Consider the following 27,067-nt stretch of genomic DNA (forward strand, 5'->3'; position numbering starts at 1 on the left):
GAATTCGAGTGTAGGAAAAGGGAAAGAAGGAAACGTAGTAGGTGAATATGGATTGGGGCTAAGAAATGAGAGAGGAAGACGCCTCGTAGAATTTTGCACAGAGCACAACTTAATCATAGGTAACACTAGGTTTAAGAATCATGAAAGAAGGTTGTATACATGGAAGAACCCTGGAGATACTAAAAGGTATCAGACAGAGATTTAGGAACCAGGTTTTAAATTGTAAGACATTTCCAGGGGCAGATGTGGACTCTGACCACAATCTATTGGTTATGACCTGTAGATTAAAACTGAAGAAACTGCAAAAAGGTGGGAATTTAAGGAGATGGGACCTGGATAAACTGACTAAACCAGAGGTTGTACAGAGTTTCGGGGAGAGCATAAGGGAACAATTGACGAGAACAGGGGAAAGAAATACAGTAGAAGAAGAAAGGGTAGCTTTGAGGGATGAAGTAGTGAAGGCAGCAGAGGATCAAGTAAGTAAAAAGACGAGGGCTAGTAGGGATACTTGGGTGACTGAAGAAATATTGAATTTAATTGATGAAAGAAGAAAATATAAAAATGCTGTAAATGAAGCAGGCAAAAAGGAATACAAGCATCTAAAAAATGAGATCGACAGGAAGGGCAAAATGGCTAAGCAGGCATTGCTAGAGGTCAAATGTAAGGATGTAGAGGCTTATCTCACTAGGGGAAAGATAGATACTGCCTACAGGAAAATTGAAGAAACCTTCGGAGAAAAAGACCACTTGTATGAATATCACGAGCTCAGATGGAAATCCAGTTCTAAGCAAAGAAGGGAAAGCAGAAAGGTGGAAGGAGTATATAGAGGGTCTATACAAGGGCAGTGCAGTTGAGAACAATATTATGGAAATGGAAGAGGATGTAGATGAAGATGAAATGGGAGATACGATACTGCGTGAAGAGTTTGACAGATCACTGAAAGACCTGAGTCGAAACAAGGCCCCCGGAGTAGACAACATTCCACTGGAACTACTGACGGCTTTGGGAGAGCCAGTCCTGACAAAACTCTACCATCTGGTGACGAGATGTATGAAACAGGCAAAATACCCTCAGACTTCAAGAAGAATATAATAATTCCTATCCCAAAGAAAGCAGGTGTTGACAGATGTGAAAATTACCGAACAATCAGTTTAATAAGCCGCAGCTGCAAAATACTAAGACGAATTCTTTACAGACGAATGGAAAAACTAGTAGAAGCCAACCTCGGGGAAGATCAGTTTGGATTCCATAGAAATACTGGAACACGTGAGGCAATACTGACCTTATGACTTATCTTAGAAGAAAGATTAAGGAAAGGCAAATGTACGTTTCTAGCATTTGTAGACTTAGAGAAAGCTTTTGACAATGTTGACTGGAATACTCACTTTCAAATTCTAAAGGTGGCAGGGGTAAAATACAGGGAGCGAAAGGCTATTTACAATTTGTACAGAAACCAGATGGCAGTTATAAGAGTCGAGGGACATGAAAGGGAAGCAGTGGTTGGGAAGGGAGTAAGACAGGGTTGTAGCCTCTCCCTGATGTTATTCAATCTGTATATTGAGCAAGCAGTAAAGGAAACAAAAGAAAAATTCGGAGTAGGTATTAAAATCGATGGAGAAGAAATAAAAACTTTGAGGTTTGCCGATGACATTGTAATTCTGTCAGAGACAGCAAAGGACTTGGAAGAGCAGTTGAATGGAATGGACAGTGTCTTGAAAGGAGGATATAAGATGAACATCAACAAAAGCAAAACGAATTAAGTCGTGTGATGCTGAGGGAATTAGATTAGGAAATGAGACACTTAAAGCAGTACAGGAGTTTTGCTATTTGGGGAGCAAAATAACTGATGATGGTCGAAGTAGAGAGGATATAAAATGTAGACTGGCAATGGCAAAGAAAGTGTTTCTGAAGAAGAGAAATTTGTTAACATCGAGTATAGATTTAAGTGTCAGGAAGTTGTTTCTGAAAATATTTGTATGGAGTGTAGCCATGTATGGAAGTGAAACATGGACGATAAATAGTTTAGACAAGAAGAGAATAGAAGCTTTCGAAATGTGGTGCTGCAGAAGAATGCTGAAGATTAGATGGGTAGATCACATAACTAATGAGGAAGTACTGAACAGGATTGGCGAGAAGAGAAGTTTGTGGCACAACTTGACCTGAAGAAGGGATGGGTTAGTAGGACATGTTCTGAGGCATCAAGGGATCACCAATTTAGTATTGGAGGGCAGCGTGGAGGGTAAAAATCGTAGAGGGAGACCAAGAGATGAATACACTAAGCAAATTCAGAAGGATGTAGGTTGCAGTAGGTACTGGGAGATGAAGCAGCTTGCACAGGATAGAGTAGCATGGAGAGCTGCATCAAACCAGTCTCAGGACTGAAGACCACAACAACAACATTGAGTTGAAACATTATGAATTACCTTGAAGAAATGGTCTACTAACACGCAGTCACCATGGATTTAGAAAACATCATTCTTGTGAAACACAACTAGCTCTTTACTCACATGAAGTACTGAGAGCTATTGACAAGGGATTTCAGATTGATTCCGTATTTCTGAATTTCCAGAAGGCTTCTGACACTGTACCACACAAGTGGCTTGTAGTGAAATTGCTTGCTTATGGAACATTGTCTCAGTTATGTGACAGGATTTGTGATTTCCTGTCCCCCAGCTAGTGTTACTGGCCCTTTGCTGTTACTCATCCATATAACTGATTTAGGGGACCATCTGAGCAGACATCTTAGGTTATTTGCAGATGGCGCTGTTGTTTATCGACTAGTAAAGTCATCAGAAGATCAAAATGAATTTAGAGAAGATATCTTTATAGTTAAAACTTGGCAATTGACCACAAATAACGAAAAATGTGATGTCAGCCACACGAGTGCCAAAAGAAATCCGTTAAACTTCAGTTGCACAATAAATCACTCAAATCTAAGGACCATAAATTCAACTAAATACCTAAGCATTACAATCATGAACAACTTAAAATGGAAGGAACACACAGAAAATGTTGTGAGGAAGGCTAACCAAGGACCACATTTCATTGGCAGGACACTTAGAAAGTATAAGAGATCTAATAGAGAGGCTGCCTACACTACACTTGTCCGTCCTCTTTTACAATACTGCTGTGCGGTGCGGGATCCTTACCAGCTAAGATTGTCAGAGTACTTCAGGAAAGTTCAAAGAAGGGCAGCACATTTTAGATTATCGTGAAATAGGGAAGGGAGTGTCACTGAAATGATACAGGATATGGGGAGAACATCATTAAAACAAAGGCATTTTTAACTGCAGCGAAATCTTCTCACAAAATTTCAATCACCAACTTTCTCCTCTGAATGCGAAAATATTTTGTTGATGCTGACCTACATAGGGAGAAATGGTCACCATAATAAAATAAGGGAAATCAGAGCTCTCACCAAAAGACATAGGAGCTTGTTTTTTCTGCTTGCTGTACAAGATTGGAATAATAGAGAATTATTGTGAAGGTGTTTCAATGAACCTCTGCCAGGCACTTAAATGTGATTTGCAGAGTACCAATGTAGATGCAGACCACTGACAACACCTCCCTCTAAACTAACATCATTAATACCCATGGTCATGCCGCTACTGAACATTACCCTTCCAAATGCATGACTGACTCCAAACCTACAAGCTCCTTCCAATCATAATGACCAACTATATCCTCACCCACAATTATTCTCCTTAGTCATCAAGACCAATTATATTCTCACCCACAATTATTCTCCTTCGAAGGCATCACCTACAAACAAACCTTTGATGCAGCAATGGGCACCCATATGGCACCATCCTACACCAGCCTATTCATGGGCCAGCTGGGGGAATCCTTCCTAACCACTCACAAGCTCAAACTCCTCAGCTGATTTAGATTCAATGATGACATCTTTGTGATCTGGAGTGAGGCTGAGGACACCCTATACACATTCCTACAGAATCTCAACAACTTCTCCCACACTTGTTTTACCTGGTCCTCCTCAACCTAGCATGCTCCCTTCCTCAACGTTGACCTCCACAGGATAGCTACATCAGTACCTCTGTCCATATCCAACCTACCTGATGCCCCATTACCTCCACTTTTACAGCAGCCACCCATTCCATTCCAAGAAGTCCCATCCCTGAAACCAAGTCATCCACAGTCGTCGCATCCGTAGTGTCGAGCAGCCCTCTCTAAATACACCAAGGGTATAACTGAGGCCACTACAGAACATAATTATCCTCTCAACCTTGTATAGAAATACATCTCCTGTGCATTTTCTCTCCAATTACCTCCCACATAACCACCTTCTGGCCATGCAGGAGCACTCCTGTCATGACTCAGTACCATCAAAACTGGAGTAACCAAATCATATTCTCCATGAGGGCTTTGTTGTACCCTGAAATGCGGAATATCCTACCCACCGAATGTATGCAATATCCTTGGCCCACTCCTGCTCCAAATCCCTTGCCTCAGGGCTCATATCCTTGCAATAGACCTAGATGCAAGGCCTGTCCCATACACCCTCTCACTGTCATCTACTCCACAGTCTAGTCACAGGCCTCTCCCATCCCATCAAAGGTGTGGCTACCTGTGAAAGCAGCCACGTGACAATAAAAAAAGGTGCAATCAATGGGCTGATTTCTACACGAGCATGACAACTAACAAGATGTTTCTCCACATGAATGGCCACCAACGAACTGTGGCCGTGAGATAACTGGACCATCCAGTTGCTGAACATACTGCCCGATGCAATGTGCTTCACTTCACTTACTATTTGACAGCCTGCGCAACCTGAATCCTTCCTATCGACAGCAGCTTCCGAATTACGCAGGGGTGAACTCTCCCTGCAATATATTCTGTGTTTCTGTCACCCCAGGCCTCAACCTTTGCTAGTCCCTGTCCTTCACCCATCTACCCACTGCCCTGTTCCCACTCCAACACTACATAGCCTTCTATTCCATCAACACATCCACTTAAAAAAAAAAAAAAGACCATTTTCCCCTTCTTTACTTCTCCTCCGCCCCTCTAATCTCCTGATTAGTTGCAGAGCAGCCCAGCTCTGGCAAGCAGAGGCAGTGGTTATGTGTGCGAGAGTCTCATTTGCGTGAATCTGTGTATGTTGTCTATTTCATAAATAGGCCTTGTGGCCAAAAGCTTATGCGTTTAATATAGCCTTTTTGTTGTGCCTGTCTGCAACTCAGCTTTTCTCCTATAAGGAAGTTAAATTCATCTATGAAGAAGGTAGCTTACAAAATTATTTCACCTCTTCTTTAATATTATTCATCAGTTTCAGGCGTTTACAGTGTAGGATTAATGGTGGAGGTTCAAATAAATGCTGCACACTTCATCACTGGCTCATTCGGAAACCATTTAATCAGTTTTTACGTTCTACTGAAAACACCAGAGACAGTAATTCTCATTGGCTCTTGAATACTATCATCCAACTGGCTATGACCAATGTCAATGAATTCCCACATCTGCACATAATACATGGGCCGCTGATACCATAAGTACACTTAAGCTGTTTTTAAAGGTTCTGGAGACAATTTGATATTAGCCTTGAAGTTCAAGAACTACAATGCTGTACTTGTCTTTGATATTAATTTTTGTGTCACTACTTAATACAAATACCAGTAGTATATCATCTGTATATTCCACCGGTCCCATTGTGTTACTAGTGCCAAGCAACTTCTGTGATGTGGGCTTAGCAACAGTTGCCCTTTTTTGTCCATAATTCATGACTGTAATGCAAGAGATACGAAGGGGAGGGGATATGGAGATGATGATTAAGGTACATGAATACCCTTTTGGCAGGTATAAATATAGATGATTCTTCAAGGTACATAAAGAATTCTGCAACTTAGTGAAAGTTACACAAGCCTAATGATTTCCTCTCCTGCCCACCCCATTGCATTTTTCATAGTTTATGCACAACATAAGTATATAAAATGCATCAAAGTAATTATTGGAGGTAGTTTATACACCCCAGGCTACAGTAAATATTAGTCTGGCACCACAACCAAGATTTTGATAGGGAACACTATCATACTCAGATCACTGACTCTAACAATCTTCCATCCAGTAATTACAATTCTTTCTCAAAGTACTTTAATAGCTAACATCTGTCAAATAACTTGAAGAAATATGTGCTGCAAACTTTTGTATAAAGTTTTTAAATTTAAATGGAGGGCTTTATTGTGAATTTTTCCACACCAGAAACTGAATAGTGGGAAATAAAAATTAAATGAGAAGAACATTTACATATTTTTGCTTAGGATTACTAAGAAATTTATGTTTTAAATAAAATACTACAACACAACTTACATTTTCTTTCTTTTTCTTCTGTTCTACAATTTTTTCTAGTCGTTTCCTCTGTTTTTTTGAAAGTATCCTTGTAATTGTAACATGTTCTCTTTTTTTTCTCGTCTTTCTCTTTTGGGAGGGTATAACCAAAGCATTGCACTGATCATAATTATCTTCTCGGATACCTTTTATATCGACATTTATCTAAAAGCAGAAAGGAAAAAAATTTGTGTGAGTGTAACAATACAAACACGACATCATGTAAGTGGTCATCAAGAAACGTGACATAGCTGTCACACAATAAATGAAACAAATGAATAATATTTCTTACATAGCTACAGGTCCTACAAGTAAAACAACATGGGGTGTATCAACAATTAGAGATGGAGTTAAAAGAGTGACAGTAACGGAAATTTTACCAACTTAATGAAACCTGAGGGCACCATATTGCTAGCGCACTGTTACTTGGCTCATCTGTGATCGGTGGAAGTTGGATGACTTCATGTTACTCCAGAATGTTCATGCTTTCTGCCAGCCTTAGCTATGTAACAGTATTGTGTGCCATAACAATAAGTAGCTGTTGTGAGTATAGAGCTGATCCAAGTATGGTGTTGTGCATAGTGATTGTTAATATCATGCACAGAAATGAGCGAAGAGGACCCGGTCTTTCTAGCGACACGTCAACAACTTTTGTGTCACTTCTGTGATACATTAGGCTGATGACCGTGTAGTTTGGACCTTTTCTCTCCAAACCAACCTATCTGTGACACATTAATTTAATATATGTTCATTTCTTTTATAATCTATAAACTCATTGCTCTGGAAGGAGAAGACAGGGCTTGTCTCAGCAGCCAAGTAAAAGTGTATGATTAATAGTTAACACATGGAACAGAAATTGCTACTATATGTAACAACAATTTCATAGATCCTGTACACAATTTGAATTGTGAAAGAAATACGTATCCTAGAACACTTGGGCAACTACCTCTCTCAACATTCCAGGAACCAGCGACAAAACTGGAACTCATAAAATTAATCCAGAAACTATAATCCAAGGAGTCTGCAGGGGATGATGAAATATCAAGTTATCTAATAAGGTATGTGAATGAAGAGACAACCAAACATCTCTTGGATATACCAAGCTGCTCATTCAGAGAAGCACAAGGTGTACAACTTTGCTTCCGCCGTTTTTTCCCCATTTGAGGCTTTAGTGAAACAAATTGGTTACACTTGTATCACTCAAAGTATTTTCCATTGCTGGAAACTACTTTTTCCCATCTTTCAGGCAGTGTACAAATCCTGTGTCGAAAAAATTGTTCTTCTTCTGAAGCGATCCATTTTCAATACAATTTGTGACTTCTTCATGAGATCAAAAGTGTTGGTCAGCCAGGCCACATGCCACTGATCTAAACAGGTGATAGTCAGAGGGAGCAATGTCTGGAGAATATGGCGGGTGGGGTAGGACTTCCCATTTTAACATTTCCAAGTATGTTTTGACCTCTTTTGCAACGTGGGGTCGAGCATTGTCATGCTGCAAAATCACTTTATTGTGCCTCTCACTGTACTGCGGCCGTTTGTCTTTTAGTGTTCTGCTCAAATGCATTAATTGCGTTCGATAACGAGCACCTGTGATTGTTTCACTTGGTTTTAACACCTTTTAATATATTTTGTGTGGGATCTAAAATTCAAAAACCTCTCTCACACCGGCCTGATTTAGCTTCACTGATCAGGATAGTAAAAACATGCATATATTAAGGGAATTTTCATTGACAAAGCAGGCTTATCACATTCATACAGTTCAATACTGTTCTATCCTGATTAAATTGAGTTTAACTTAAATTCCATAAAGCAGTGAAGCAATTTCGAAGTCTCGGTGCGACGAAAATTGTCAGTCGATCTCCTGGAAACATTTGTAATAATTATTAACTTTCGGTGATCACATGGGGAAGACCGGAGATCTGCTGGTAAGACCGTGTTAGCCTATTTATTTGAAGTAACTGGATATCTTGAGCATACAAAACGGCAGGTTCGTCCAGTGTAAATCAGACGTTCCCCACTGATCCCGTGCAACACAGCGTAGTAAGCAGACACTGTCAATAATAATCAGTTAAATAATATGCAAACACACTTACTTTAGTTTAGTTCATGTATTAAATTCCTTCTCATACAGAATCTCATCAAGATGGCGACTAGCTCAACAATACATACATATACATCCTTCTTTCACGACTAATCGGCAAGAAGTCCTTCATTCTTTTTCATAAGAGAAAACATAGATAGCAGAGAAGCTATTCCATGGAGTAAATGGACGCTCCAAGGAATAATTGGGCTTGAAACTACTTTGCATTGATAATCGGTAAGATAAGAAGAGATATGTCGAGATATGTACTGAGTTATATAATTTATAAAATTTCTGAAAATATCGCAGAGAGACAGCTGCAAGAGACATTACATCGCCCCTCGCAGCGAGCAAAGTTGATATGTATCCACTTTGCGAGCTAACTATTGGCTTAGCTAACTCGTTAAAATTTGTGGAACATACGTTCCTATAAATTTTAAGAAGTTAGTAAGATTTTTTTGATTACAAGAATTTAAAGAGATTTGGTATCTTCGTTACCTAGATACCTAGTTGTTGCTTTCACGTGTACTGGGGCATACCCGCATCCCATGTACACAACCAGGGAAGATGGACTTATATAGTTGTTAATCAGGTCTACCTATTCAGGAACTGGCCTTCACAGAGAAACCCCGGAAAACCTGGCCGTTGATATGGAAGCATGGAAGGGATATCCCCATGACGTTTTGCATTTAGGGTTACTGTAATGAACCCATTTTTTGTCCCCGGTCACAATGGGTTGGGTTGTTTGGGGAGGAGACCAGACAGCGAGGTCATGGGTCTCATTGGATTAGGGACGGACGGGAAGGAAGTCGGCCATGCCCTTTCAAAGGAATCATCCCGGCATTTGCCTGGAGCGATTTAGGGAAATCACGGAAAACCTAAATCAGGATGGCTGGACGCGGGATTGAACTGTCGTCCTCCCGAATGCGAGCTGGTCACAATGCAATGCATAAATCATTTCTATTTTTGCCTCTGAAGCAACTGCTCACAAACACACAAACCCTGTTCAAAGTCTCTTGGTTTCAGCTCACACGGGACCCCGAGTTCCTTCTTTCTGAATCATGCCCATAGCCTTTTGAAATGGCTTGCGGTGTTACTTCCACTAATCGTGGCAATTCTTCTTGAGTTTGACACGAGTCTTCACTCAGCAATGTCTCCAATTTTGCATCTTCGAAAACATTCTCTCTTCTACCACCATGCCGGTCTACAATGTTAAAATCACCTTTCTTGAAGCGTTGAAACCACTCATGACACGTTCTTTCACTAATAGCATCCTTACCATATGCACTTGAGAGCATTCGATGAGACTCAGCTGCTCTTTTCTTCATATTGAAACAAAACAGTAACACCTCCCTCAAATTATGAGAATTAGGCTCATAAACTGACATTTTCAATCAAAAACAGCTTTATGATGCAGACAAAAATCGACCAATGTTTGAACGAGGTTATGTTGACCGAGGTCCAAGCTAAGTAACTGCCTGATGTCTGTGATCTGTTTCTTTCGACCGCTGCTTACTGGGTCGCCACCTATCGGCAAATGGCAGAAGCAAAGTTGTACATCTTCTAGTATTTCCAGAAAAATTAAAAATAAGCAAAGTTATACCAATTTAAAAGAAATGCAACAAAGATGACTCAAATAATTAAAAACCAGTAGGCTACCTTAAATCTCTGGTTTCCCAAAAACACTACACGCGCAAACAGTATTCTGACTCTAACACACAATGATTTCCAAACAGGGAAATCTACAGAAATTGCTATCCGAAACCTACTGGAGCTGTCTATAGTTTTTGACACTACCATCCCTATATCATTAACTGAAAAACTTTAAAGCTATGGCATACATGGCCATGCAGTGGAATGGATAACATTATGTGTTAGTAACAGGAAGCTGCACGGCACAAATCAAACAATGGAAAATCCAGGATGGAATATGACAATGTTATGAAAAGGAAAGTTCCTACTCACCATATAGTGGAGATACTGAGTCACAGGCACAACAGAAAGACTGTCACAATTAAAGCTTTCGGCCTTAAGGCCTTCATCAACAATACACGACACACACACACACACACACACACACACACACACACACACAAATGCAATTGTGAGAGTCTTTTTGTTGTGCCTATCTGCAACTCAGCAACTCTGCTATATGGTGAGTAGCAACTTTCCTTTTCATAATATTTAACAGAAAGCTGTATGTGACTACAGAATCTGGATAAGGGTACAATGTATGATGTACCTCAAGGATCACACTTTTGTTCAACTTACTCAAACAAAAATGCAAGGAAAAGATAGATTGTTACTTGCCATAAGATGACTAACGAAGCTGATGAGAGGCACTTACACTTTAGCTTTTGGCCACAGCCTTCATCAGAAAGAAAAGAGGAACAGAAACAAACATGCATGCATGCGCATGCACACGAGTGTTATCTCTTACAGCTCAGATCACAACAGTCAAAAAATACTGTATGCTGATGACATGACATGAGTAAATGTAGAAGAAACTCTGGAAACAATGGAAAGAAGGGCATTTAGATATTACAACAAATGACAATACCGTGGCAAATACAGAATGATTTAATTATAAATCTAAAAATGACAAATGACATAGTGATCATAAACAGAAAAAAGATCGGATGTAACAATAAGCACCAATGCTAGAAACATACATATAATGTCTATCATAAATGATGGTGTAATGTTCCATCATCAAACAGCGTGCGCATTAAGCTAACAAACTATTTTTACGTACAGTGAGGCATGATCTTGTTGAACCACTGTATGGAATTACTGTTTGGGGAACTTCCAACAATGATAATACAATTCTGTATTGAAGGAGAAAAAAGGCAATTAAGACCACCCCCCTCTCAAAAACAAAAAGAAGAAGAGGAAGAAGAAGAAAAGAAACTGACTCATGCAGAAAGAGTTCTTCTCATGGGGCAGCCACAACTCTACAAGTCCATTTCGGAGAATGAAGAAACTGCAGAACAATTGCTTAAACTACCATCTTTTATTCCAGACGTGACCAGTTTCAGAATTCTTAAAGTTTCATTATATGGTGTAAACTGTAATAATAAAAATAATAATAAAAATATTCTGTTATAAGTGAATGGAAGGGGATCCTCAAGTCTGAAACAACAGATAAGGAACTTTGCAACTAAAATTTCTGAGTAAGAACAAATTAAAAGAGAGGACAGAACATTACTTAAATAAATCACCTAATCATGTGACATCGTCCTCATCCAAATATTATCATGGAACCAAAAGTTCCATGTCAAATGGTGAAAGGGACCTAAGAAATCTGAAAAATGGACATCATGACCTGACACCAAAAGTTACCAAAATAACGATACATGTAAAATGCAATAAATAAGGGGAGGGGGATCACATATTGTGTAGAATTACTTCATAAATTCCATAACAACTGTGCCCCTTGTGCTGTGTGACCAGGTAAACAAACAGGAAAACTGTATAACAGTAAATACTAGCTGTGGTAATCAAGCCGCACATGGCCCAATTGCTGACAGAGTATGAAACATACATTACATTAGTGAATTACTTGAAGTGGAAAAGTGAGAAATAAAAGTAGAATGGAGATGGAACTATGACAACATTAAGAGATAGAAGACCTGCACATTTAAAAAACAAGGAAAATATTATTTTACATTCACACCTTAATCTGGCTGGATGATGCCATGATTAACTAAAATATTTTTGGGATACAGGTCTGTTTGTTGATTAATTGTATCAAGAGAATGGGAATGAAGACTTCTTAAGATTTCAATTTCTTCCACAACATTGAGTATCTGACCTTTCTCTGCCGTGTGTAAGACAGTTAAATTATCGTTAACCCACTGCAGTTGATGTTGGCTGTCAATCAAATGCATCATCAGAGTTGACCTGGGACTGGCCAGGTGTTCATGTTCTTTAAACCCCATATAAAAATTCCTGCCTATCTGGCCAATGTATCTGCTCTTACACAGCTGGTTTTTACTGCACTCAATATGATACACTCCGGGATAGGAGAAAGGATACTTTTGGACTTCACGGTTGCTTAACTTACTGCCCAAATTTTTTTATATGAAAAATGACAGAGTTATGTTGGTTGGCGTCAGTTTCTTTCCAGCCCTCTCTGATATGAACACATGAGATGGGATGTCATAAAACTTGTTCTTTCTCTTTTTGTCTACTGCCTTCAGAGTGATTCCGTTCCATGCTCCTTCCCCTCCCCCTCTTCGCTAGTATTTGTGGATTAAGCAACTGTTCTGTGATTCCTTCATTTTTTCAAAATGGACTTGTACAGTCACAGCTGCCCAATAAGAAGAACTCTTTGTGCATTTACAATTAGCAAGGCTACAGTGGCCTTTTACGGACAATATAATTGTAACATAAAGTTAGCTCACACTTGTCCCCATATAAGATTCAACAAAAATTGTCTTCAACATGAAGTGATCACTAATTACGTGAAAAAGATGTTCATGAAAACCACTGAGTGTATTAACAGTGAAATCAGGGCCCTCTGTAAGAGGAAGGAAATTTCGAATAGGGCTTTGTACCTGTTGTATCCAAATTTTGTCAAGGCTGTAAATGCTAACCAATTTGATACAATGTACTGTCACATTCTGAATGTCATCAATAACTATAAAGAGGTCATTAATTCTAGATCCCTGTCAAAACTATACAAACTATGTAATAGGTCTAGGCCAAATAGAGCTGTGTCATCTCCTAAATGTGACTTTGAATTTTACCCTAGGCAGCTATTGCTTTTAATGAAGATGAGAGAGTTTACTAAATATGGGTTTATCTTATAATCTACAAGAGAATATCTCCGAGGAACAAGAATCTGTGATAACTGCTCAAATAACTCTCACTTTAGAGAGTGATAATGACCCAGTACCTGTTAAAAATGAGGCGTCTTTGCAAACAAACAGCATTTTAAAAGATAACTGAGGGTTTAGAACTAATCACAAAGGAGAATGACCGATGTTGAAGTCACTTAATAAAAAACTTATCTCAATGTCATAGTTGTCTGTGCTGACAAAGGGAAAATGGCTGTTGTCCGTTATCAGCAGAAGTACCTATGAGGAAAAAGCTGAGCAATTTATTGGTATTAATGACAATGTTAAGTGCAGAGAGCAGACAAAAAAGTATTCTGATGAAATAAAAAAAAAATGGTTCAAATGGCTCTGAGCACTATGGGACTTAACAGCTGTGGTCATCAGTCCCCTAGAACTTAGAACTACTTAAATCTAACTAACCTAAGAACATCACACACATCCATGCCCGAGGCAGGATTCGAACCTGCGACCGTAGCAGTCGCGCGGTTCTGGACTGCGCGCCTAGAACCGCGAACCACCGCGGCCGGCATGATGAAATCAGGAAGGTCCTAAAAGCAACTAGGAGTTTTCTGGGTGAGAAGTGGAGGAAACAACTTTTAATGATGAACCCTAAAGCACCTAGAGTCCGGGCGATGATTAAGTCAGATAAACCAAACCATTTAGTGAGACCGATTGTCAACGCACAGGGTTAGTTGACAAAGCTAGTTACAAACTTGAGAAATTTGTTGTGGGTTTTCTTAAAAAACACTTTTACTTCAGGAAGTCTAGGGTGATAAAAACAGGGAAGATCTAAGTACAGTTCTTAAAAATACCAACATTCCTGTAAGTACTCACATGGCTACCTTTGATGCCAGCAATATGTATACTAATGTACCTACAGATGGAATCTGTGGCTCATTCTTGGAAACCTCAGCAGATTTAGTGTTAAGCCATCGAACAAAACCAAAGAGGTTGTTAACATTTTAACTTTGCTGCTACATTTCAATTATTTTAAAGACTAAGTGCATATGCAGCAACAGGGTATTGCGACGGGTTCTCCCATAGCTTGCATTTTTGCGAATATGTTTATGTCTCATTTTGAGTGAGAGTTTTTTATGAAGTATCTGGAGGAGGCCACTTAGGTTATATATTGGTAACATTATGTTGGTGACATTTTTGTTCTTTATGGAGATAGCAAGGAAGAGTATGACAATTTACATAACAAACTTAATACATTCCATGGAAAGTTTTCTTTCTCTGTTCACCATCAGAACCTTGCCATATTCAGACTTAAAGATCACCTTAAATGGCAGCAAGGTAGAGTTTCACATGTAAAGAAAAGAATCTACTGCCAATTTTGTTCCAAATGTAACATCAAACCACCAGATTTAAATATAAAACTGCTGCCTTTCAGTCTCTCCTAAACACATTATAGGCTATAATGTTCCCCTAACATCAGAGGCATATGAAATGGATATCCAAGGTCTATGATCAAGAAATTGAATAAAAGAACATTGGCAAAAAAGGGGGGGGGGCAAATCATGGAAGGGAAGCACTCTGAAGGCAGTACATAAAAAGAGAAAGAACAAATTTTAGAAGTTTCCATATCATGGATATGAATCAGAGAGGATTGGAGCATAATTGATGTCAGCCAACATAACTCTGTCACATATATATATATATATATATATACGAAGGTTAGGTGGACGGCGGAAAGACACTCTTGGTGGAGTGGGGAGGATTTCATGAAGGATGGATCTCATTTCAGGGCAGGATTTGAGGAAGTCGTATCCCTGCTGGAGAGCCACATTCAGAATCTGATCCAGTCCCGGAAAGTATCCTGTCACAAGTGGGGCACTTTTGGGGTTCTTCTGTGGAAGGTTCCGGGTTTGAGGAGATGAGGAAGTGGCTCTGGTTATTTGCTTCTGTACCAGGTCGGGAGGGTAGTTACGGGATGCAAAAGCTGTTTTCAGGTTGTTGGTGTAATGGTTCAAGGATTCCGGACTGGAGCAGATTCGTTTGCCACGAAGACCTAGGCTGTAGGGAAGGGACCGTTTGATGTGGAATGGGTGACAGCTGTCATAATGGAGGTACTGTTGCTAAGTCTTTCCGCTCCCGGGACTGGAATGACTCCTTACCCTCTCCCTTAAAACCCACATCCTTTCGTCTTTCCCTCTCCTTCCCTCTTTCCTGATGAGGCAACAGTTGGTTGCGAAAGCTTGAATTTTGTGTGTATGTTTGTGTTCGTTTGTGTGTCTGTCGACCTGCCAGCACTTTCATTTGGTAAGTCACATCATCTTTGTTTTTATATATATATATATATATATATATATATATATATATATATATATATATATATATATATATATATATATATATATATATAATAGAGGGAAACATTCCACGTGGGAAAAATATATTTAAAAAGAAAGATGATGAGACTTACCCAACAAAAGCGCTGGCAGGTCGATAGACACACAAATAAACACAAACATACACACAAAACTCTAGCTTTCGCAACCAACGGTTGCCTCGTCAGGAAAGAGGGAAGGAGAGGGAAAGACAAAAGGATTTGGGTTTTAAGGGAGAGGGTAAGGAGTCATTCCAATCCCGGGAGCGGAAAGACTTACCTTAGGGGGAAAAAAGGACAGGTATACACTCGCACACACACACATATCCCTTTTTTGTTTGCGGAGGGAATGTAAATAAAACTTAATGGGGTCGTTGTGGAGGTGTTGTGAGGGTGACATGGTACTAGAAGGTGGAAAGTGGAACACGAGGCTGAAATGAAAATGAAAATAAATATAAAAATATATGGGGAGAGATAAAGGTAAAACTAGGAAGCAAATGGAGATCTGGTGTGAAAAAAGGCGAAAAAGGGTTGGTTAGAGCTGGGCTGTTGATCCTGTGGTGAACTTGTGTAGGTAGATAATGATGTGCAAAAAGGTTAGGTGGTTGTGTTGCCGCCAAAACACGTTAAAGGGTGGAGAAATACGGGAGAATTTCGAAATAACTACGTGAGGATGTATTAAAAGGGTGGTTTGGTGGTGACAGATTATGGAAATGAAGCTAACAATTGTCTGATGAAGAAATAATGACGTTAAAACCTGTGGGAAGCGGCTAAAAATGATCGATGATGTGAGAAAAACGGAAATGGAAATAAAGCAAAAGATATTAAAATTAGCCGAAAAGGTTGTTTAATAGCTGAAAGGAACTGTTTGTGAACTGGAAACGGTGGATTTTATAGCAGCGGTAGTGTTGAAAGCGGAAAAAAAAAAAAAAATTTTTGGTTTGGAAGTGGGTTACGTATTATTACGTATTATTGAGTATATATCGGCGGGATAAAATTGTATACTGGATTACGGTAAAAAAGGAGAAGGGGAATAGAAAGTAAAACTGCTGGCAAAAACAGAAGGAGGAAATAAGATGACAGAAAAGACTACGAAATGTAACAGTGACAATAACAATAACAAACGTGATTGTTGGGTTCAAATTAATGATATGAATATAATAGAGGGAAACATTCCACGTGGGAAAAATATATTTAAAAAGAAAGATGATGAGACTTACCAAACAGAAGCGCTGGCAGGTCGATAGACACACAAACAAACACAAACATACACACAAAATGTGTGTGTGTGTGCGAGTGTATACCTGTCCTTTTTTCCCCCTAAGGTAAGTCTTTCCGCTCCCGGGATTGGAATGACTCCTTACCCTCTCCCTTAAAACCCAAATCCTTTTGTCTTTCCCTCTCCTTCCCTCTTTCCTGACGAGGCAACCATTGGTTGCGAAAGCTAGATTTTGTGTGTATGTTTGTGTTTGTTTGTGTGTCTATCGACCTGCCAGCGCTTCTGTTTGGTAAGTCTCATCATCTTTCTTTTTAAATATATATATATATATATATATATATATATATATATATATATATAAAAAGAAAGATGATGAGACTTACCCAACAAAAGCGCTGGCAGGTCGATAGACACACAAATAAACACAAACATACACACAAAACTCTAGCTTTCGCAACCAACGGTTGCCTCGTCAGGAAAGAGGGAAGGAGAAGGAAAGACAAAAGGATTGGGTTTTAAGGGAGAGGGTAAGGAGTCATTCCAATCCCGGGAGCGGAAAGACTTACCTTAGGGGGAAAAAAGGACAGGTTTACACTCGCACACACACACATATCCATCCACACATACACAGACACAAGCAGTAGATTAAGGAACTGTGAAATCCAAATGGATCCTTTTTCCTGTCCTGCAGTGTATCATATTGAGTGCAATAAAAGCCAGTTGTATAAGAGCAGATACATTTGCCAGACAGGCAGGAATTTTACTATATTTAAAGAACATAAAGACCTGGTCAATTCCAGGACAACTTTGACAATGCATCTGACTGATGACCAACACCAGCTGCAGTAGCTTAGTGATAACTTAACTGTTTTACACATTGTAAAGAAAGGTCAGATACTCAATGTTCTGGAAGAAATTGAAATCTTAAGAAGTCTTCGTTCCCATCCTCTAAACATAATTAATGAACAGACACACCTGTACCACACAAATATTTTGGGTCAACCCATCGGCTTTGACCCGTGATGTAAGGCTGTTGTGTTGTGTGACATCATGATGGCGCGAAGTTTAGTTTGTGAGAGTGGCGTGTTTGCAAGTGTCGTTTTGATGTGATCGGTGGTGCTCTCTGGTGGCACGTGTGTGTGTGTGTGTTGTGTGTTAGGTGATGCTTTCGGTTTAGTCTGCATGTGTGACGTATTTATAGGTGGCGTATTGTTGCGGTCGGTGGTTCTTTCTGGTGGTGTGTTTATGGATAGCGTGTTATGTGGCGTTTGGGGTTCATTTACATGGTAGCATTGCACATGTGTGGTATTGGTGGTGACTGTGCTTTCAGCAGAATATTTTTCAGTGAGTTAACGATTTTGATTTTGTTATGTCGATGTTATTGCAGTTTTTTTTCTGTTCGTCGTGTGTGAATTTTGGTAAATTGCTTTGTTTATGTCTTTGGTAGGTATGGATATGATTGACAAGGTCAACAGTTTTCGGTTGTCAGCAATGATGGGGGACAGTGCGTTGTCTCTAACAAAATTTCTTCGGCTATTCGGCCTGTTGGCTGAAGTCGTGAAGTATTCAGTGTGTCGTGAAGAAATGAGGCTTACTAAAGTTCTGGCATCTTGGACCAGGGACAGCTGTGTGTGGAGACATCTTAAGGATAACAGGTCAAAGGAAGTGTTCGATTCCAATTTTGATTTTCCATGTGTTTTTTTTGTTGGTAGGATTAAGTGTGGAGATGGTGAAAGTTTTGAGATTTATAGTGTGGTATCGGTTGCTGCAGTTGACCTATATAGGTCAAGGGAAGTGTTCAATTCCAATTTTGTTTTTCTAGGCCCTTTTTTTTGGTAGGATTGAGTGTGGTGGTGGTGAAGTTTTTGAGATTTATAGTGTGGTATTGGTTGTTTCTGTTGAAACTTCAAGGGAAGTGATCGATTCCTGTGGATTTTTGTGTTGTTGATGATATTTTGTTTGTGGGGCGCTCAACTGCGTGGTTATCAGCGCCCGTACAATTTCCCAACCTTTGCTCAGTCCAATTTCGCCACTTTCCTGGATGATGATGAAATGATGAGGACAACACAAACACCCAGTCATCTCGAGGCAGGTGAAAATCCCTGACCCCGCCGGGAATCGAACCCGGGACCCCGTGCTCGGGAAGCGAGAACGCTACCGCGAGACCACGAGCGGCGGACAGGATTTTTGTGTGTAGTGGAATTTGGGAAGGTTGTGGGGGGCTTGTTATTTTAGTGTCTTATCGGTTGGTGTACTGACGTGTGTTTATATTTAGTTTGTCCCCACCCAAAACCCCAAAATTCCCCCGCCTGTCCCGTTAAGTTTCATTATACTCTTGGAGGCATATCTGTTTGGTGGTTTTTCGATCTATTTTCGTGTTTGTTATGTTTATGTGATGACATCATAGGAGCGGTATGGGAGTAGTTGTGAATGGTCGTTTCCACCATATTGGTGACGTCATTGGTCAAAGCAGATGGGCGGAACCAGATGCTTCCATTATCCCAATATTTTAGCTAATTATGGCATCATCCAGGCAGATTTAAGTGTCCATATAACATGTTATTTTTCTTTGTTTTTCAAACGCACAGGCCCTCTATGTTGTTACGGTTTCAACTCCTTTCTGTTGTTACTTTCCACTTTAATCAATTTGCTAATCTGATGCCCCTTTTACCCTTTTGATGACATTATAGGAGTGAGGATGATACCAGATGATTTGGTGATTTTATTTGTAGAGTAAAATCCCATTCTCTCTTTTAATTTGTTTTAATACAGTAATTGTCACATAGTTCCTTATCTGATTGTTCAGACTTGAGGATCCCTCCCATTCACGTGAAATAGAATATTTTTATTATTACAATTTACACCAGATGATGGAGCTATAAGGGTTCTGAAATTGTTTGTGTACACAATAAAAGATTGTGCATTAAGCATCTGTTCTGTTGTTCCTTCATTGTTCAAAATGACTCATGGAAAACTGCCTTCCATACTCTAAGAATACTGACATTTCATCAATGTACGTATACAGAACAATAATGTCATTTATGTTAATTCAGAGGCAACTGATTACTAGAACAAATACAATTGCACAAGAAATAAAGGCCAGTTACACAGGTAGCTCTATTTAAAAAAGTTCCTCAATATTCAGGTGTAGATGAGATAAGGCATCTTCCTAAGGGCCCACAGGACAGTAGGATTGGAAAGACATTCCAGAAACTTTGTAAAGACTATCTAATGGGGAAAAATATTTTATCAAGTAGTGGAATATACGAGTAAATATGAGCAATGTTATTATTTCCTGCATATATGCAAAAAAATCACTTGAATACATTGAATGCGTCATAAATTTTTGTATGTGTGTTACCTTCGTTAAAAGATACGTAAATAACTTTAAGGCATAAACATAAATCGAGAGAAACATGTACACAACATTATGCCTATCAATACTGTCAATTTGACGTTTTGTACTGCAATATGCAAGGTAAATGTTAGATTAATCTCTCCTGACTTATTTACATGTATACATTCTGTACCTAAGGAAATGGGTATAAATAAATATTAATTACCCATTTCAACTCACCTTTGAGGTTGGTGTATTGTCAATGTGTGTTTTGACAACTTCGCGTGCTTTCCAGTTAAATCCTTTTTTATTCTTACCCATATCGAAATTTCAATTATCGTCACTCGAGAAACAAACATAACACACACAAGTAACCTAAGTACTAAGTAGCAAGTACTGACAATGAAGCCTACCCACGTGCAATACCGTGCAAGAACGAACGTAGCTTGTTTACATTTCTTTATGATCGACCTATGGCATGCATTGCATTAACTCGAATTACTTGATCGATTGATGTTTGCTCTACATCGTCGACAGAATATCGATTATTCGACATTGCTTGCTCACCACAATCTCGGAAATCGGAATATTTACTATTGCTAGTAAGCCATGTGGCACGTGTGTTGACGTTTGAACGAATGTTTGTGTTTTGTAAAAGTTCCAATCTTCCCATGTGTTAACAGTTTTTAGTGTATAAACGTCTTTTTAATTAAAAAGCGATGAGGATTTTCACAAGTGGCGCCGATCCTTCCTGCCTTAAAGTTGCAGTTGCCGCGAATTTTGCTAAAGAAAATATACACGTAGAAAATATTCCTGCTGCAGGTATGTTTTTTACATCATTATATTAATTAACAAACACTTCTTACCACTTTATATAGTTATTATCATCCAACTGAAATTACATTACATTACAAAATCCTTGTTCCCAGAAAGCCCACGTTCTTCCTTATTGCATCAGATATAGTTGTGGATATAACTAAAATTTGAACTAAATTGAAATGGTTCATATAGTACACTAACTGACGTACTACATTGTTAATCTTAACGGCTGACTGTTTGGCGGATGGAATGTGAGATGTTTTTAGTATATAGTTTACACCTGTCTTTCTAAATCCATGAACTTATATCGTTCTGTCATATTACATTTTCCGTATTGTAAAACTGTTAACAGATCGAAAAGTTGGAGCTACACGTCGTTTGCCAACTTTCCAATTGGAATCAGGGACGACTCTTTTCTCTGCAAATTCAGCCGCAAGGTTACTGGTGCCGCCAAAAAACGAAGATGGGTTGTTGGTTGACCAGTGGCTGGAGTGGGAAGCAACTAAGCTACAGGTGAGAAGGACTCTTAAAATGATAAATCCTATATTTTTGTAGTTGTGAAGATGTTGCATAATACCAAGGAAATGAAGAACTCTGTGGAAGAAGAGGGTAGGAAAGGTAAGAGAAAAGGCTGAGTAATAATTTTACGTATTCCACAAATTTGATGCTGGCAAGTAAACATGTACATTTCACATACTTGGAACTGTACTGTTACTGTCATTTAACAGATAATATTGAATTTTTAATCACATATTTACCTGATCTGCTAGTTGTGTGCTTCTTACTTCCCTATTTAAGGTATAATATTATGAACTAAGACACAAAAAAATGGGTCAACAGCTAATATCTGTGTAAAAAATAGCTTAATGTGTCTTCATGTGTTTTTTATACCTGAATGAGAATTACAAAAGGTAGACAGTTGGTGAAGTTGATGGTTCAAGGTTACATGCTTTGTGCAGACTAGCATAGCAGGTAATGGTAGCTTCAAACACACTGTTGCATTTATAAAACGCAGCATAAGGAAACAAATAACATTAGCCTGAGACTAAACCACATCTTAGTTTTGCAGTGTAGCTTTACCAAATGACATGCCCTTCTGAGGATGAGATACTCTACCATCAGCCAACCAGTTGCAAACCAAAGGTTCGATTAACCCATGTGACCTAGGTTTTGATGTTTGCAAAAATATCTCCTTCAGAATGAGGGTTCTTTGTTACATCACATGGTAGTAAATTAAATTAGCTGAAGCTGAATGGCTCTTGTCATATGTAAAATTGATATAAAATCCCAGAAACATCACATGCCATGGCTTAAATTTATACATTTACTGAATCACAGCCATGTTTAAGATTTTTCAGGCAGAAGGAGTCAATGCTGCTGAGATTTGTGTTGCGTATAGGGGTGGGATTGTGCATGATGGTGTTTGGAGGGAGTAGTACAGTGTTCTGTATTCACCATTGATCATGCACAGTGGAATGGGTTTGAACATTAAGTAGGTAAAAGTCTAGGTAGAATAGGGGCATTGGCATACCTACATGTTTTGAGCAGTAATGTTATAAGTGCTTGCTGTGAGGTATGATGGGAACAATGGAAGATAAATGTGTCAGCTGTTTGTGTTATACAGCCAGTGGGAGAGCAGTAAGTAGGTGATGTGTTTCCAAGTAATACACTCAAAAGAAAGAGTGAGGATTATAAATTTAATTGATCCTTGTTTGAGGTGCATCTAATTAAACTGTGCTAGTATCTGAAAACCAGGGATAGTGTCACAACCTGTGGTTTATTCGAAAAAGCAGTGAATTATTTCTCTAGACTGAGTAAGTATATAAATGTTTTTTTAATTCATCATGGGAGAAGGTAGGAGGATCAATTAATATACTTAAGATGTATCTCTATTATTAATAAACACTGATCCACTTACCTTCTCCCATGATTTAATTAAAAAACATTGATACATACTCGGTGTGCTCATGCAGATCGATTCAGTATTCATTTCGCCATCGTATTTGATACATTTTCATGTCTCTGCAATGCAAATGGTTCAAATGGCTCTAAGCACTGTGGGACTTAACATCTGTCATCAGTCCCCTAGACTTAGAACTACTTAAACCTAACTAACCTAAGGACATCACTCACATCCATGCATGAGGCAGGATTCAAACTTGCAACCGGAGCAGCAGCGCAGTTCCAGACTGGAGCTCCTAGAACCGCTTGGCTACAGTAGCTGGCTCTCTGCAATTAATCCATGAGACATGCACCAACGGATTATATCAACCTGCAGCACTAAATCACTCCACTTCGTGGCAATCACTGCCATGATCACAAAATATTTCTCTCGAACCTCACTAACACACTGAAAAACAGGAAACAAGATGATGCTTTCAAATCCAGTGCTAGAAGTACAGGGTGATTGTAATTAAAGTTAAACTTTCAAAATGCTGTAGAAGTAACACCACTGGTCAGAATGACGTCAAATTGCAATGGAATATTATCGGAAAATAGGGAAAACGCATGGCAGAAGAAAAAAAGATAATATGAAAATTGACTAATAGATGGTGCCGTATGCGTCAGTATACGTAAGTTAAAACACCTGTCATGCACATGGGCCATTGAAGTTGGTATAAACATGTTGGGTACAAGGCTTTTCCTTCTTTCGCGTCTGTGACGTTCGCTACGACTGTCTTAATGCAGGATTGTGCTCTGCTTGTAAAGCTGTATTACAAGATTGGTGACTGTGCACACATCACTCTTCAGAGGTTCCGGACACTGAAGGGTTTGAAAAAAGGTGTTGTTCTGATGCCTGCCATGGGTCGGGAGAAAATGATTCGGAAATTCAGAAATATGGGTTCTTTTGGTGTGGTGTGTAACCTGGTGGAGGGAGGAAATGAATTGATTTGACGTTAGTGGAAGCAGTGGCCACAGCAATGCAGGAGGTGACGAATGGTGGCATGCAAACGTGTGGTGCATGGAGAATTGCCCGAACATTGGACATACCCATGAGCATGGTGTGTAAAATCCTGCATTTTTCTTTGCTATCACTCAAAATTACCCATTTGCACTAGTTACTTCCCGCTGATCTGCCAGCAAGAGAGACCTTTGCTTTAGAATTTCTTGCTCACATCACAGTGGATAATGATTGGTCGTGGACAGACGAAGCCAACTTCCATCTGACAGGACATGTCAATACACAGAAGTGTCGAATGTGGGCAATGGAAAATCCACACACGAATTAACCAGTACCACTTCATCCTGAAAAGGTCACTGTGTGGTGTGGGTTTACGTCATCATTTATCGTAGGGCCATATTTTTTCGAAGAGACAGGTGCTTCCGGTCCTGTTACCTGTACCGTCACTGGTAAGCACTATGAGTGTCTTTTGCACAGCTATGTTATTCAAGCTCTCCAACAGTGGGGATGTGTGGATGGTATCATTTTTATGCAAGATGACGCACCTCCGCACATTGCAAATCCAGTTAATCAGCTGCTGAAGCGCCATCTTGAAAATGTTAGAATTATCAGCCACCATTTCCATACAGGCTGTCCGTTTCGATCACCTGATCTTAATCCGTGTGACTTCAGGCTGTGGGACTGTCTGAAAGATGACGTTTTCAGTGTTCTGACTGCAAACTTTGCTGTATTGAAGACACACATTGGCAACACATTCTGAACGTGACCCCGGAAACACTTCGATCAGTTGTGAAACATGCTGTTTCTCGATTTCAACTTGTTGCAGAAAATGGTGGAGAGCATATTGAACATGTTTTGTGCCAGTCACATGGAAATTAATAATCTGATTTGATTTTAATTGATGCTTTTTATGCGGTTTTTGGCCTCAGGGCAATTAAAAACTGATGGTATTGATGCTTTTTATGCAGTTTATGGCCTCAGGTTATTTAAAAACTGATGTAATTGATGTTTTTTTATAGAGTTTTTGGCCTCAGGACAATTAAAAACCGATATTAGTGATGCTTTTTGTGTGGTTTTTGGCCTCAGGACAATTAAAAACCGATTTTTCCCACCATCCAATGTGATATGAAGTTGCCGTGCTGGATGGGCTTACGCAATTAACAGTATCACACCTGTACACCCATGCACACTGAGTAGTACATTTTGTTTAACATCAAACATACACCTTAGGTATTGTTGTATGATTCATTTGTCATAGACCACTATTAAATTATGATGCTTACAGCGCTATCTATAGTTACATTTTGTAGCTATTTATTTTTCTTCTGCCATACGTTTTTCCCCTACGTTGATAATATTCCGTTGCGATTTGACTCATTCGGACGAGTGGTGTCATTTCTACAGGGGTTTGAAGGTTTAACTTTAATTATAATCACCCTGTACATTCCCTCTCTTCTCGCCACTCATTGATTATGTCAAAGAATCATCTCACTGGCTACATGAACTAACGCATTAGCAATCTATGACCAGTAGGTGAGCACCACTGTGACTGTCACTGGTCCTTATCTAGACTTTAGCCTTAAGTATTAATCTCAATTATTTTATTTCAAGTACTTCAGCTATTTTGTAAAATGGGAGTTTCAGTAAACAGTAATATATCATAACTTTGAAAATATTATAAGACGGTGCCCGAGCAGATCTTGGAAGCTTTTTAAAAAGTTTAATCATCTTATTTTATGAGGATTTGGAGTCTTTGTGAGCCTGTGTATCGGTATACCAATGTTCAGTCTGCATCTGGTATTATGAGGGTGTATAGTCTCTTTAAAAAAGAAGGACGCATAGTTCCTTAGGTTTAAGTTTGTTCATTATTGTGATTTTTCTTCTTCTTCAGTAGTGCTACAGCCCTTGGTGAGTCTTGGCTTCTTCAACAATCTTCCTCTACACTTGTCAGTTATTTGCTGCTCTTTTCCAACCCCGGACTCCCATACAGGAGGGATCTGCTATTACATCATCTTCTAGGTCTCCCTTTTTGCCTAGCGGAATAGGCACACCTTTCATCATTTTCTTTGGAATTAATCCTCTGCCATTCTCTGCAAGTGTCCTAGGCATTGTATTCGCTGTTGTTACACAAATTTTACTATGTCCCTCCTTTGTATTAACTCTTTTAATTCGGCATTTCTTTCAAGAAGCCTGCTTTTTTGTGGCATTATTTCTGAAATCGGGTATTTAAAATCCATCTTGCGACTCCAAGGAAATGCGTATTTTTGTCGCTAAATGTGTTTCATTTTATTGAAATAAAATAACATTACTGGTCATTCTCCATCTAAAGACAGTTCATTACAAAAGATAAAATAACATTACTGGTCATTCTCCATCTAAAGACAGTTCATTACAAAAGATGTTGATGTTAGTACTTAAGATTTCTGCTCGCATCAGAAAACGCCATCTGCTTGCAAGTTTGCTTTGTTTTAAAATAGATATTTCCTTGTTTGCGCTAATGTTTCTTGTACCATAGCTGCAGAGACAGATTGTCAACTTATGTCTTAACTTACCCCTAAGATCTCAAAATTTGTCAGGGAAAAATGCTAAAAGTGGTCTGGAAATAAGGGAATTTCACTAGGGGAAACTTGTGGCAACCCTGATGGTAGAAAGAGGTTGACAGATGAGATGTATTATTTTTTAATTACATATTTAGAGAACCAATAACAGTCCAGTCTTCTGTAGTTTTAGAACCTTGACACAGCTTTATAATATCCTTGGGGTGACAACATTCCAGGTATACCTGTTATGTGACTCAGCACCAAGAAGATCTAAAGCTCAAGTGCCATTTTGATTAATTTTGCCATTCAGCTCTCTCACTGATGTTAGAAAGCACATCTTGCGTGTTGGCACTTCCCGTGATTGATGATGTCCCATGCTGCTTCGCATTTGTTGGGAGCACCTTCTATGTAATGTTTGCATGCAAGCTTTTGGCCAGTGTCAGTTTGTCTTTGCAGTACTTTTTAAATTGTAAATCAGCTCTGTAAGAAGTGCAATCCAGCTCAGGCCCTTATTTACAAGAATTTTTATATATTCTGTACAGTCTAAGAATCTCTTCCCTAATGTGAGCCATCTCATCTGTATACCATTTTAGCTGTTTGCTTTTCTGTTTATGCTTAGGCCTACTTTTGGTTAATAGTGAGCAAGAGTACCATAAATCAG

At 39.1% G+C, this 27,067-nt stretch overlaps 2 protein-coding genes across 3 annotated transcripts in view; one reads left to right on the forward strand and one right to left on the reverse strand.

Annotated features, from left to right (window-relative positions):
- The window catches only part of LOC126100598 (probable ATP-dependent RNA helicase kurz), a 170,384-nt gene extending 149,776 nt beyond the window's left edge, over positions 1–20,608 (reverse strand). The window contains exons 1-2 of the mRNA XM_049911225.1: positions 20,386–20,608; positions 6,322–6,504 (exon numbers count right to left, since the gene is read on the reverse strand). Of these exons, the coding sequence (XP_049767182.1) occupies positions 6,322–6,504; positions 20,386–20,466 (264 nt within the window). The 5' untranslated portion in view covers positions 20,467–20,608. The remainder of the gene's footprint in view (positions 1–6,321; positions 6,505–20,385) is intronic.
- A 112-nt stretch (positions 20,609–20,720) lies between these two features.
- The window catches only part of LOC126100599 (methionine--tRNA ligase, cytoplasmic), a 107,404-nt gene continuing 101,057 nt past the window's right edge, over positions 20,721–27,067 (forward strand). For both annotated transcript variants that reach the window (XM_049911226.1, XM_049911227.1), the window contains exons 1-2: positions 20,721–20,967; positions 21,317–21,477. In XM_049911226.1, coding sequence (XP_049767183.1) covers positions 20,865–20,967; positions 21,317–21,477 — 264 coding nt within the window. In that variant the 5' untranslated portion in view covers positions 20,721–20,864. The remainder of the gene's footprint in view (positions 20,968–21,316; positions 21,478–27,067) is intronic.

The sequence above is a fragment of the Schistocerca cancellata genome, chromosome 9 (genome assembly GCF_023864275.1).
Source record: "Schistocerca cancellata isolate TAMUIC-IGC-003103 chromosome 9, iqSchCanc2.1, whole genome shotgun sequence".
NCBI lineage: Eukaryota > Metazoa > Arthropoda > Insecta > Orthoptera > Acrididae > Schistocerca > Schistocerca cancellata.